At 51.0% G+C, this 14,001-nt stretch overlaps 1 protein-coding gene across 8 annotated transcripts in view; it reads left to right on the forward strand.

Annotated features, from left to right (window-relative positions):
- The first annotated feature begins 310 nt into the window (after positions 1-310).
- Positions 311-14,001, forward strand: part of Odf2 (outer dense fiber of sperm tails 2) — a 35,795-nt gene continuing 22,104 nt past the window's right edge. Inside the window, exons 1-6 of one of the 8 annotated variants that reach the window (XM_029568746.1) lie at positions 311-536; positions 3,602-3,692; positions 5,507-5,649; positions 5,902-6,027; positions 12,170-12,343; positions 13,523-13,683. In XM_029568746.1, the coding sequence (XP_029424606.1) occupies positions 5,542-5,649; positions 5,902-6,027; positions 12,170-12,343; positions 13,523-13,683 (569 nt within the window). In that variant the 5' untranslated portion in view covers positions 311-536; positions 3,602-3,692; positions 5,507-5,541. Of the gene's footprint in view, positions 537-794; positions 1,132-3,601; positions 3,693-5,506; positions 5,728-5,901; positions 6,028-12,169; positions 12,344-13,522; positions 13,684-14,001 lie in introns of those variants that run through there. The other 7 variants (XM_029568742.1, XM_029568744.1, XM_029568743.1 and 4 more) reach the window with 7 other exon arrangements.

The raw sequence follows: 14,001 nt of genomic DNA on the forward strand, positions 1-14,001 counted from the left end.
GGGTGGAAGGGTGAATGAGGCTTAGGGAGTCCCGGCTGCGCTGTAGACTTACCCCAAGAGGCCTGAGGATAGTGATATTTAATTTTTATGTGATGAGTGTGTTGCTTACATGTGTGTAAATGCGCCCATGTTCTGCAATACCCGCAGAAGAGGGCATCGATCCCCTGGAACTGGAGTTATGGATGGTTGTTAGCTGCCATGTGGGTGCTGGGATTCGAACCCGGCTCCTCTGCAAGCAGAGCCACCGCTCTTAACCACTGAGCCACGTCTCCAGCTCCAGGAAGGCAAGAACAGCAGAAAGTGTTTGGAAGAGGCGGTGGGGGTAAACTGAAGATTTCTGGGGGAACAGTGTGTGCCCCGGGGTGGGGTAAGGAAGGTCACTGTGGATCCCCGGGATCTAGTCGACCCAGACGTTGTTCAACTCTCCCAGAATCCGGGGCGGCGTCAGGAGCCACGTGACAATCCCACACTATTGGCTAGGGAGAAAGCATAGTTGTGAAGATGGCGGCTCAGCATCGAGCACCTCAGCAGAGTAGGTCCGTACATTGCCTGGGGAAGGCGAGGGGGAGGCCGGCAGGGGCGGCGCGGAACGCGGCCGCTCGGGGTGTGGGCCCGTGGGAGAGGGGGGCGGCTGCGGGGCGTGCACACGCCGTCGCCGCGAACGGCCACACGCCGCGGGCAGGCCGCCCACCCCGGCCCTGCGCCCCCCTGTAGCCCTACTGTGTGGCGGGGGAGCGCGCTAGGAACCCGGAGCACCCAGCCTGGGGCAAGATGGCGGGGCCTTGAACGGCGAGGGCAGCCAAGAGGCGTCGCGCGTCGCTAGGGCGACGGCGGCCAGGCACGGCGGAGGCGGGGCCGCGTCCCGGAGTGGGCGGAGCGTGCAGCGGGGCGGGGCATCTCTGTGACGCTAGGGGCCGGGCCTACTTGATGAAACCCGTAGGGGGTGGGGTGGGGTTTGAACTGGCCAATGGGCGAGCTGCCGACTGGGTGTCGGAAAAGGAGGCGGAAGCGGGGAGGAGCGGCCGCGGGAGCCGGACTGCATCCGCCGCGGCGTCTCCATGGCACGACCCTGGCCTCCGACTTCAACGACTTTATAAGGAGACGGTTCTGGGCGCAGCCGTGTCGCTCTTGGTGAGGAGCGGCGGGGGTGCGGGCGGGTGTGGCCGGTTCCTGTTCCCTCCTGGTGCTCCCTGCCGGGCTTGGTTCTCGGACTCGGCTCCCCGTGCTCTCGGTGCTCCGTTCTCCGGCTTGGGTCCCTGTGCTCCCCGCTGGGCTCGGCTCCCCGTGTTCGGTTCTCCGGCTCAGCTTCCCGTGCTCTCGGTGTTATGTTCTCTGGCTCGGCTCCCGATGCTAGATTCTCCGGCTCGGCTCTCCGTGCTCCCGGTGTTAGGTTCTCAGGCTCGGTTCTCCGGGCTCTTGGTGCTCCCCGTGCTTCGGGCCCAGGCTCGCAGGTCCGGCCGCGTTCAGGCGCCTAGCGCGCTCCCGGTGGCGTCCGAACCCTGGGCGGGCGCGGGGCTGTCCTCCCGCTAACGGGCGGCCGGCCGCCTCCGTCAGCTCCCGGCCGTCCGTAGGGCTCCGCTCCCTCCTCTGCTGCCCTCGGGCCGGGCTTCGCCCTCCTATGGGCAGAATCCCACCCCCTCTGGCCCGCTGGTGGGTGGCCGGGCCTGGCGTCCACCCCGGAGGCCGCCGGTTCGACCCCCCCCAGCTGGGGCCCGTGGTCCCAGCCCTGGGTACCCTGGAGGCCGCCCCCCGCCCCCATCCGGGCTCCTCCCCCCTGCACACACCATTGGTTCTCCCTGGTATCTCTTCTGCCGGGAACGCCCTTCTCCTAGGAGACAGTTGCCCCGGCACCGCCCCGAATATCCTTCCAGCTCCCTTTGCGGGTTCCTACCCCTGGGGGGGGGCCCACTTGCGGAGGGCAATTGGGGCCCAGCAGTTCTCACCTTCTTCTCATGCCAGCCAGTCCTCAGGTTTTCCCCCTGGTAGCCATCCTTCCCGAGTGGGGCCTCTTGGCGGTCCTCCTCTCAGTAACCCCCCTCGACTCTCCCACCACGTCCTCCACCTGCCTCCTGGCAAGCCCACCTGGCAACCCTTGGGTAGCTCAGCCTTTCCTGTCTCACCCCCACTTTGGCAGGACAGTTGCTGTGCGACTTGGACAGTAGAGGAGCGTCTCCCAAGTTTTCATCCAACTGCCACCCCCAAAGCTTCCACCCTTCTCCCCTGAGATTCTCATTGGCAAGCCCCTTCGGGGTCACCCAGAGCAGGCCCCGCTGACCCAATTGCCCACCTTTCCGGTTTTGATGCTTAGCCATGTCTGCCTCGTCCTCAGGTGGCTCCCCCAGGTACTGCCAGTGGGGGGTGGGTGCCTTTTGCAGTAGGGTGGGGAAAGGTGGTCAGGGCTCCCTCCCCCAGAGCAGCCTCAGTGGAAACTTCACCTTTCAGTTTTCCTCCTCTCTGTATTGAAAGTCTGAACCAAAAAAAAAAAAAAAAAATTTTCAAAGTGATTTTGGAAGGAGAGGAGGAAAAGAAGCCCATGCTCCTCATCCCTGTTAACACCCTCCTCATCCCTGTTCTGCACCCCAGTCCCCCAGACTCCCCATCCCAGCTTAACAGAGCAAACAGGGTCACTCTTAAGTGCAGTGCTAAGCTCTGAGCCCAGGCTGGTCTCCTACTGGGCGTGTAGCAGCCAAGGATGGCCTTGAAGACCTGATCCTGCCTCTACCTCCCATGTGCTCGATTAAAGGCATGCCTTTGCTCTAAACTATTGATTCTAAGTGAGAAATGTTCCAAGTAGGGAAAAAGCCCTTGAGTTTCCCAGTTTTGTTCTCCATCAGCTAAGTGACAGTAGGACTTGGTGAATAATTATTTTTAAATGATTGGAAAAAACACAAGCTGCAGTGATGTTATTTTTATGTTTTTGGTACCCTCCCTTCCCCATGAACTGGCAGGGAAAATTGACATTTTGGGACTGTCGGGAGGCATCCCAAGCCTTTTTCTCCCACCCTGGCATTCTTGGATGGACTGCTATTTGTAAATCTCATGTTGGACTATAGGCAGGATCCTCAAAGGGTGGGAAATGGGCACTTTTTCACTTTCAGGTAGAATGTGTGAGCCTGAGTGTTGTAAGCTTAGGGCACAGTGCTTGTGAGTCAGGTGCTCTGTCTCTTTATATTAACTGAGCACCTGTGTTCCAGGCACCGTCCTGGGGCCCATCACCCCTGTTGAGACAAGTACCTTAACTGCTTTTTGTGCATTGCCTGGTGTGTGTGTATGTGTGTGTGTGTGTGTGTGTGTGTGTGTATGTGTATGTGTTTGTCAGCTGACAGGATGACAGGTAAGTTTTTCAGCAAAAGGTCATAAATACATGTGATGCAATGGTAGGTTAAAAGGCCAACCATACAAACACCTGTCACCTTGTTTCCATCCTTCTTTCGGGCATACCATGCGAGCCTCTTGCTCATCTACAGGAAGCCAAGGGATTGAAGACCCATTCTCCTGGTGGTGAACTCCATACTTACATACTGTGTGTAAACTCTCAAGATCTAGGAAATCGGAGAACTCTGGTTTTGTACTTATAATCTGGTTCTTGTGCCCGGTACAGGTTTCCATCGTGTGGGAAGAACGGAGTAACGAGTCTCACACAGAAAAAGGTCTTGAGAACACCTTGTGGCGCACCCAGTGTAACAGTGACGGTATGTGACTTGTGCATGGAGTAGTCCTACTAGAAATGCTTCTGCACGCTTTTGCTAGGAGTTGCCTATATCATTGTGACCCTGTTATACATGGTCTGCGATAAGGGGGCCAGGAATGAGGAGGTTGTCTTAAGACTATCCTTCCAGGAAATGCCAACATCTTGGGAACATTTATTATTTTATTTTTTGTCTTTTTGAGACAGGGTCTCCCTGTAGCCCCAGCTGGCCTGGAACTTACTCTGTAGACCAGGCTGGCCTCAAATTCACAGAGATCCACCTGCCTCTGCCTCCCGAGTGCTAGGATTAAAGGTGTGCGCCACCATGCCTGGCTGGGAACATTTATTATTTTAAATATTTCATTTGTTATTTTTATTTTATGTGTATGGGTATATTGCCTGCATGGATATAAGTGCATCCATATTGTGCAATGCCTTCAGAGGTCTGGAGACAGTTTTAGTTCCCTTGGAACTGGAGTTACGGATGGTTGTTAGCCACCATGTGGGTGCTAGGAATTGAACCTGGGTCTTCAGCAAGAGCAGTCAGTGTTCTTAACTGCTGAGCCATCTGTCCAACCTATTTAATTTTTATTTACTTGTATTTTATGTGTATGGGTGTTTTATCTACATGTATAAAAGTGCACCCTTGTGCAATGTCTACCAAGGCCAGAAAAGAGCATTGGCTCCCCAGAACTGGAGTTACAGATTGTTGTTAGCTGCCATGTTGGTGCTGGGAGCTGAATCTGGCTCCTCTGCCAGTGTTCTTAGTCTCTGAGCCATCTCTTTAGCTCCTATTTATTTATTTTGGCAGCCCCAGCTGGCCTGAAACTCACTATGTAGACCACTTTGGCCACCATCTCACAGAGATCCACGTGCCTCTGCCTCCTGAAGGTTGGGATTAAGGGCATGCACTGTCACACCTGGCCTGCCCCTATTATTTGAGACAGGGTCTCAAATGTAGCTCCTCCTGGCTTGGAACTTGCTGTGTAGATCAGGCTGACCTAGAACTGCCTGCCTCTGGCCTCCCCAGTGCTGGGATTAAAGTGTGTATCACCAGACCCCAGCCTAGAACAGAATTTTTTTTGTTGTTCTTTTTGAGACAGGGTCTCCCTGTAGCTCCAGCTGTCCTGGAACTCACTATGTAGACCAGGCTGGCCTTGAACTCACAGAGATCCGCCTGCCTCTGCCTCCCTAGTGCTGGGATTAAAGGCGTGTGCCACCACGCCTGGCCCATAGAACAGATATTTTTAAAAGAAAAAAAAAACCCACATAATTTAATTGAGCAAAGAGGGGATAAGAGCTGGTGATGGGCAAGGCGTCTGGGTCGGTGCAGTCCTGCTCACAGTTTCTTTAGAATCTCCAACCTTCTCATTCTTGGTACGCCCACAAGCTTTCTATCCCCACAGTCCTTCACTGCATGCTGCTTGATTTGTTCCGCACCCTGACTATTTTGTGTTTCCCATGCTAATCTGCATGCCCCTTCAAATTCTCTGTGTAGAAAGCTCCAGCCTAGCTGCCTAAATGAAAGGGGGAGCTCTGCGTCCCAGCAGGCCTGGGTCAGCTCTGAGGAGCCTGGGCCTGCCCATGGGCTCTTGTGGAACCGGTGGGTCTAGCAGACCCCTCTCTCGAGTACACCAGAGTCTCCCTGCTGGCTATCAGCTGGGACTTGTTTGGGAGCCTACCTAAATGATACTCCTGCCTTGCTTCCTGTTTGCATGCTAGTAGTTGGTGGCTGTCCTGCTGGCTTGGTGACTAGGCTTTCAGCTATCTCCAGAGGCCTCTGAACTTGGTTTTTATGCCCAGTTTACTCATCCACAGATCAACCTTTTTTGTGTTGCCCTCCCCTGCCTGCCATGAAGGACCGTTCTTCAACTCCCCCCTTACATGTTCACGTGGATGAGAACACCCCTGTCCATGTCCACATAAAAAAACTCCCGAAACCATCAGCGACCAACAGCCAGGTAGGAGCACGGCGGTGGGGCAAGGAGCAGCTGTGGACCATCTCCCGGCCCAGCCAACTCCTGCTTCTGACGCCAAAGGTTTGGGAGATACTCACTCTTTTTTCCGGAAATCACTTGTATGGTTAGAAGGTAGGCGTCTGTAAGTCTGCAGCAGCCATAAACTTTGAAGAGGCAGAGGTAGTGGGTGTCACCAGACTAACACTATGGTCCAGCAGGGTCTGGAGATGACTCTGGTTTTGTCCTTTTCCACAGAAATCTCATAAGCGTGGAATGAAAGGGGACACCGTGAATGTACGGCGGAGTGTCCGGGTGAAAACCAAGGTACCTTGGATGCCCCCTGGAAAATCATCTGCCCGGCATGTGGGATGCAAATGGGAGGTAGGCCCGTTCTTGTCCAGGCTTTTCTTCTCGGACTGTTCAGTCCGATTCTAGCCAGCCTCAAACTCGGTATGATCAGGGTTGGCTGTAGGCACTGCAGATGCCGCTAGCCCAGTTCATGGAGTGCCTTGCTACCCTGAAGTAGATGGCTCTTCCAGGTTCTTAGAGCACTGCTGAGTGGTAGTTCTGATGTCCTGGAAGGATATGAAGTAGCATAGGAAGGTCTGATTGCTTGGAATCTCAGAGCAGCACAAGTACAGTCAGGGCTCAGCTTAGCCTCTGCTTTGCCAAATATATTTCCTATGTGTCCGTCATAGTGTCTGTATCCCACAGTGAACGTAATTAATGGATCTGTGTGTGCATGGGTGCATATGCCAACATGTCCATAGCCAAGGAGACGTGGCCAGAGGGGATTGTGCGCGTATCCGGTCCACACTGCTTTGGAACCGTCTCGGGGGTCCTGAATTGCCCCTAGTCCTAGTGGCCAGGAGGGAGTGTATCTTTTGGTTGCCTGTGTACCACGTGCCTACCATCCATCCCGCTATCATGCACTGTATGTCTTTGGGGAGTTGTACCAGGCATTGCGGGGCACTCTGGTTCTAGCTCCGAGCCTAACAGACGTGCCTCTTTCTGCTTACTTTTTAGTCAGCTGCAGTAAAAATCTCAACGACAAGATCAGGCTAAAAGGCTTTGGTATGTTTTGAACAAAGATCTGGTTTCAGTTGAACAATGGCTGTGGAAGTTCTTCTGGTATTTTTGGTTTTGTTTTTGTTTGTTTTGAGACAGGGTCTCCCTGTAACCTCAGCTGACCTGGAACTTATATAGACCAGGCTGGCCTCAATCTCACAGAGATCCTCCTGCCTTTGCCTGGGACTAAAGGTATGCACCACCAGGCCTGACTGTGGGAGTCTTTAAAATGATGACCAGCCTGATCCCGTCTTTTTCTTGTGGATTCTTACTTTAAGAAATCCAGAACAGGATGTAGTTCTGACAGTCACAGTGTAATTCTGACGGTCATAGTTGTATTGTGTAGACCTGACACTATTTGTCCATTTGTCCCTAGTGGACAAGAGGAGAGCCAGGTGTTGTCAGGAAAAAGTGGCAAGTGTTACATGAACATTGTACACAAAATTGGTGCTTTGAGCTGGGGTGCAGCTCCCTGGTAGAGTTCATATTTGGCACGTGTGAGGCCCTGGGTACAATTCCAGTACTGCTGTTCCAAAAGAAGGTTGAAATAACGATGCTTCGTTACAGTTTTTAATCGTGTAGGCCTCAGTAGTAGCAGTTGAAAAATAAATTTGAAATGTTCATTTATAAAACAAAAAAAAACAGGCGTGGTGATGGTGCATGCCTGTAATCCCAATGCTTGGAGGTTAAAGCAGGAGGGATTGCTGGGGGTTGGAGGCCAGCCGTGGCTACAGAGTGAGACTGGCTCAAAATCCGAACAAAAACAAACAGAAGAGAAACAATGAGGTATGTTTTTACTGAACGGAAGGAGCTGAAAAGATTGCAAGTATTCCTGTCATTAGGCACATGGAGTATCAAGGACCTTTTAGTGGCCCACGCCTTTAATGCCAGCACTCAGGAAGCAGAGGCAGGTGGATCTCTGTGAGTTTGAGGCCAGCCTGGTCTACATAGCGGGTTCAAGGCCAGCCAGGGCTACATAGTAAGATCCTATCTCAAAAAACAAAATAACAAGGAAGAGTCCCAGCAGTGTGGAGGTGTACGGTTACAATACCCAGACTGAGGAGGCTGAGGCAGGATTGCTGTGAATTTGAACTTGGGCTACCCAGACCCAGTTCAAAAAAGCCCCCAAACAATAAAACCCTGTGGTTCACAGCTGTAATTTCAGTGCTTAGCACTCAAGGGAAGCAGGAGGATCGCTGGCATTTTGAGGCCATCCTGGCCTGTGTAGAGAGGTCATGCCACCCGGCCTATAGAGTGAGATCACTTGTACCTTCTCCCTCCCACCCAAATGACTCTTGCCTATCATCCCAGGGCTGAGTAGGCTGAGGGGGGAGTTCCAGGTCAGCCTGGGCTACAGAGTGAGACTCTATTTGAAAAAAAACAAAAAAAAGGGCTGGTTGCAGTGAGTGCAGATAGGGGAGGTGGTCTAAATATGATTAAGATGTATTATATATGCGAAATACTCAAAAATTCAGTAAACATGTATATGTATTTTTAAAATTTTATTTAGTGTATATTGCCTACATGTAGGTAAGTGCACCCGTGTCGTGCAGTGCCCACAGAAGTCAGAAGAGGCTGTCAGATTCCCTGGGACTGGAGTTACGGACATTTGTTAGCTGCCATGTGGGTGCTGGGATTCGAACCTGGGTCTTCTACAAGAACATTCAGTGTAAACCATCTCTCCAGCCCCAATATATGTGTATTTTTTTTTAAAAAAGAACTGATGAGATGGCTCAGCAGGTAAAGGCGGGAGCAGCCAAGCTGCATGAGCTGAGTTTAGTTCCTGGGATCTATATGGTGGAAGGAGAGAACCAACTTTCACAAGTTGTTCTGTGATCCTCCACATAATATACGTGCTGTGGCATGTGCCCAGCCCCTCACTAAATAAATGTATACAATAAAGATGGGGTTGGGGTTCTAGCTCAGTGATGGAGTGTTACGTAGCATACACAGGGCCCTGTGTTCACTCCCCAGTACTGCCGAGGAAAAAAAAAAGTGACTGGTTTTTTTTCAAAGCACAAATCAAAGATGCTGCTGTAGAGGTGAGATGGCTTATGGTAGCAGTGCGTGCCATGTGAGCTTGGCAATCTGATTATAGATATCCTTGGAACACAGGGAAGGATGGATGGAGAAACTCTCAAAAAGTTGTTTTCTGATGTCTACATGTGCACATGGCACACACGTGCACATGTACACCCACAATAATAATACATTTAAAAAAGAGCGAGATGCTGCCATGAGAATTGGCTTCCTGTTGGCATGGGTGCTGGGAGGGATGAGATTCCCTTCCCTCCAGTGCTGCTATCACACAATCTGGAAGATTGTCCAGAGGGAACTTGTTCAGCCTCTCCCAGACGGGAGCTTTTTCCTGACTTCAGGTCTGCCCTTGCCACTTCCCACTGATCCCTGTGTTTCTGGGAAGCCCTGACCTGATCTGATGCTTTCCATTTTGAACAAACGGAGGAAGACCCCAGGAGGTGAAAGTTTGGGATGGGATTGGAAATGGAGGCCAGAAGCTGCTGTGTGTGGTGGGGCGTGGGGGCAGGGGAATGGGAGTGGAGAGTGGTGTGGGGGTGAATGGTGATTCTTGTTTGATTTGGCGGTGGTGGTGGTAGTGTTGGGGATTGAGCCTGGAGTCTTTTCTGTTTTACGTTATTTTTATTTTATGTGTCTATTTTGCCTGCACCTATGTAAAGGCATCTGTGTCATCGCAGTGCCCACAGAGGCCAGTAGAGGGTGTTACAGATGGTCCTCTATAAGAGCAGCAAATGCTCCTAACCACTGAGCCGTCTTTCCAGCCCTGAGCCCAGAATCTTAGCCATGCTAAGCATGCACTCAGCCTCTGAGCTACATTCCTAGCCCTTGTTTGATTTTTGCTTTTACACCCCTCTGGTATTTGTCTTTAGAAGAAAGAAGTTTCTATTTATTTATTTGTTTAATTATTATTGTTATTATTTGGAGGTGTTTTTTTTTTTTTAATTTTGTGTTTGAGATGGGGTCTCATAGCCCCAGCTGGCTAGGAACTTACATTATAGATCAGGCTGGCCTCTCTCTTACAGAGACCTACCTGCCTTAGCCTCCCGAGTGCTTGGATTGAAGGTATGTGCCATCATACCTGACTTCTCTTTTTTTTTTTGGTCTTTTTGAGACAGGGTCTCCCTGTAGCCCCAGCTGTCCTGGAACTTGCTAAGGAGACCAGGCTGGCCTGGAACTCACAGATATCTGCCTGCCTCTGCCTCCCTAGTGCTGGGATTAAAGGCGTGCACCACCTCACCCGGCTGACTTGTTTTTTAAAATTTTATTATACTGTTACTTTTTTTGAGATTGTCTCACTATGTAGACCAGGCTGGCATCAAATCAGAGCTCTGCCTGTCTCCTTTTTTTTTTTTTTGTATTTTATTTATTTATTATTTTTATTTTATGTGTATGAGTATATTGCTTGCATGTATTTGAGTGCACCCATGTTGTGCCATGCCCTGGAGGTCAGAAGAGGGCTTTGGATTCCCCTGGAACTAGAGTTAAGGATGATTCGTAGCCACCATGTGGGTGCTGGAATCGAACCTGGGTCCTCTGCAAGAGCAGTCAGGGCTCTTAACCGTTGAGTCCATCTCTCCAGCCCCTGTCTCTTTCTTCTTTAATGCTGAGATTAAATGTGGACTCCACCACACCTGGCTTTTTTTTTCTTTTTTCGGTCTTTTTGAGACAGGGTCTCCCTGGATTCACCAGCAGTCCTGGATTCACCATGGAGACCAAGGCTAGCCTCAAACGCACAGAGATCCGCCTGCCTCTGCCTCCTGAGTGCTGGGAATAAAGGTGTATGCCACCACGCCCAGCTAGATGAGGTCTTTTATGTTGCCCAGGTTGGCCTGAAACCCTGGGCTTAGACTCAGGAGTAGCTGGGACTTAGGTGATACCATGCCAGTTGTAGGGTGTTTTGTGTGTGTATGTGTGTGTGTGAACTAGGGATTGAACCTAGAGTCTTATGCATGCTAGGCAAGCACTATACCGTTGTGCTATACCTCCAACTCCATTCTTTTTTTAAATTTTTTTTGATTTATTTTTATTTTATGTGTATGAGTGTTTTGCCTGTATGTATATAAGTGCACTTGTGCATGCATTGCCCACAGAGGCCAGAAGAAGGTGTTGGATCCCCTGGAGCTAGAGTTAAAGGCAGTTGTTAGCTGTCCTATGGGTGCTGGGATTTGAACATGGGTCCTTTGCAAGAGCAACCAGTACTCTTAACCATTGAGCCATCTCTCTAACCCCCACTCTTATTTTCAAACAGGTTCTCACTAAGCTGCCTAGGCTAGTCTTGAAGTTATGATCCTCCTGCCTTAGCCCTCCTGAGTGTTGAAATTACAGATATATACAAATATGCATGGCTATACCGATATGGTTTGTTTTTTGTTGCATTTATTTCTTTTATGTATGTGTGAGTGTGTATGCATGTGAGTGTGTGGGTGCAACGGAGTGCATATGGAAGTCAGAGGACAGCTTATAGAAGGCAGTTCTTGTGGGCTGGAGCGCTGGCTCAGGGGTTTAAGAGCACTGGCTGCTCTTGCAGAGGATCTGGGTTTAATTCCCAGCACCCACATGGTGGCTAACAACCATCCTTAACTCTAGTTCCAGGGGATCCAGCATCCTCTTCTAACCTCCATGGGCATTGCATGACATGGGGGCATTGACACACATGCAGGCAATACAATCATAAATAAAAATAAAAATAATTTTACACAAAATAAAAAAGGCAATTCTTTCCTTGTATATGTGGAAACAGGAAATCTAACGCCTGTCTTCAGGCTTGGCAGCAAGTGCCTTTACCTATAGAGCCCCTAATCTGTTATATGTTAAAAAATCTTTCCCAGGTATTATGTCATTATGCAGTTTTGTTTTGATGTATTTCTGAGACAGGGTCTCATGTAGCCCAGGTTGGCCTCAAACTCATTTTGTAGGCCGAGGATGACCTTTGAACTCCTCCTGATCCTCCTGCCTTAATCTCTCAAGTACTGGGATCATAGGTGTATGCCACAGTGGCTTCCTAGGTTGCATTTTTTATTTTTTAAGGTAGGGTGTCTCTTTACGTTGTCCAGTCTGGTCTTGAATTCCTAGGCTCAGGTGATCCTCCTGGAAGTCTCAGCCTCCCAAATAGCCAGACGGTTAAGGTGCCCGCCACCCCAACCTGGCTGCCTTTGTTTTAAACTTAACATTCTAACCCAACCATTTTCTTTCAACATTAGAAATTCTTCAAAAACCTCGTTTGGACTTGGGTAGTTAGTGTTCCCTCGAGGGTCTGCACTGGTCGTTCCAAGGGCACGCCCTCTGGAGTTGACTTCGGCTTGTGTTGGCTCTTCCCGAAGCCCCCAGCAGTCAGCAAGCCTCCAGTCAGCAGCTGCAGTGGACCTCTGTCAAAGGCTTGTCCTTGGTAGCTCACATGTCTCTCCCTCCTCCACATCAGAATCCACCTCATTGTCTGGAGATCACACCACCATCTTCAGAAAAGCTGGTCTCGGTTATGCGATTAAGTGACCTCTCTACAGAAGACGACGACGATTCAGGTCACTGTAAAATGAACTGTTACGATAAGAAGATTGACAGTCTAATGAACGCAGTCGGTTGTCTGAAATCTGAGGTGAGGGAATTGGTGGGCTGGGATTGAATGGAACAAGCCAGGTGGCTTAACCTGTGGATGCCTCTCTACAGGCCTCCTGTCCCCTCAGCAAAGCTTCCCAGGGCACACACCAGTGAGGACACCCACCAGTGGAGGGGTCACTGGGCAGCCGGTGTTCTCACTGTGCTGGAAGGCCCTGATTGAGCACTTAGCTTACCTGGTGCTCTCAGAGGATGGCCAGATCTGACTGAGCAGTCAGAGAAGTGAGCAGTGCTAGCTAGTACCCTGTTTCTGTAGACAGTCTCACTACGTAGCCTCGTCTGGCTTTGAACTTGCTATGTAGAGCAGGCTGGCCTTGCCTGCAGCCACCCTCCTGCTTCTGCCTCCTGGAAGCTGGGATTACAGGAGTGTGCCAGCACTTTAGTTCCCTATTATCCAGATAAAGTGACTATAAAACACTTTAAAGGTAAACCCAGACTTTTTGTTTTTTCTTAATTACAAAAAAAAAAAATCTTTTTTTTGACTGAGGTTTGCCTTTAGCTCTAGCTGGCCTAGAACTCGCTGTGTAGGCCAGGCTGGCCTGGATCTGAGGTCCGCCTGCCTCTGCCTCCTGATTACAGGGACTAAAGGTCTGTTCCACTGTGCCCAGCCCCAGCCTTCCTGTTTTATGCAATAATTGAACAAAAGCAAAAGAGAAAGGACGTTTATATCCTCACTGGTGATCTGACCCTTGAGAGGTGGGAGATGGCAGTGAAACTGGAAACAACCAGTCCAAGGTCCTTCAACCAGGAATTTTGTAGGGCTGGCATTAAAAGCCAGGTCCTGACTGCTGATGTACCTGTGTCTTTGATCCTCCACTCTGTACGGTGGGGGGTGGAGTGGGGGGGGTGTCTGGGGACCCTCCTGGCAAACAGGCCCTCCCAACCCTGACACTGGGGCACTTTTGGTGACATGGGCCAGCTGTACTGCTGTTGCATCCTGGCTCCCCACACCAGCAGGTCCCTCAGGCTCTCGGTGCTCAGTTCATCTACCGGATGAGTGGAGACTGTGTGACTATGTCTGTGTGACTGCTCACTTAGCTGGGCCCATGAGGCCCTGCGTACAGAACTCGCGTCATTTGCTCTCCAAAGGTCTGGGTTCTAGTAGTGTGGTATCAGGGAGCCTCCCCTCAGTGGCCTATGTCTGTGTGTCCCTTCGAAGGTCAAGATGCAGAAAGGCGAACGCCAGATGGCCAAAAGGTTTCTGGAGGAGCGCAAAGAGGAGTTGGAGGAGGTTGCCCACGAGCTGGCAGAGACGGAGCATGAGAACACGCTGCTAAGACACAACATCGAGAGGATCAAGGAGGAGAAGGACTTCACCATGTAAGGCCGGCTTGGCTGTCCATTCCTGCCCTACGTCACTCCTTCCTGCCAGGCCTGGAGTCCTGGGAACAGAAGGAAAGCCGTGGAGGGAGGTGGCCGGGCACCCCATCTGTGGGGACCCTGTAGTGTAGCCCACAGCTATGCTGTGAGGGACAAAGAGGACCCCATAAGCTATTGAGTGGCAGTCAGAGAACTCCAGAAGGTGGTTCTGGAGGGATTGGTAAGGTGAGGGACATGGGCAGTCAGGAAGAGGAGATGCTGGGAACATTTGTCCTAAGTGGAGAGCATTTGCCGGAGCGATGTAAAGGAGGCCCCAGC

The sequence above is a fragment of the Nannospalax galili genome, unplaced genomic scaffold, assembly GCF_000622305.1.
Source record: "Nannospalax galili isolate Female #2095 unplaced genomic scaffold, S.galili_v1.0 scaffold300, whole genome shotgun sequence".
In the NCBI taxonomy this organism is placed as follows: domain Eukaryota; kingdom Metazoa; phylum Chordata; class Mammalia; order Rodentia; family Spalacidae; genus Nannospalax; species Nannospalax galili.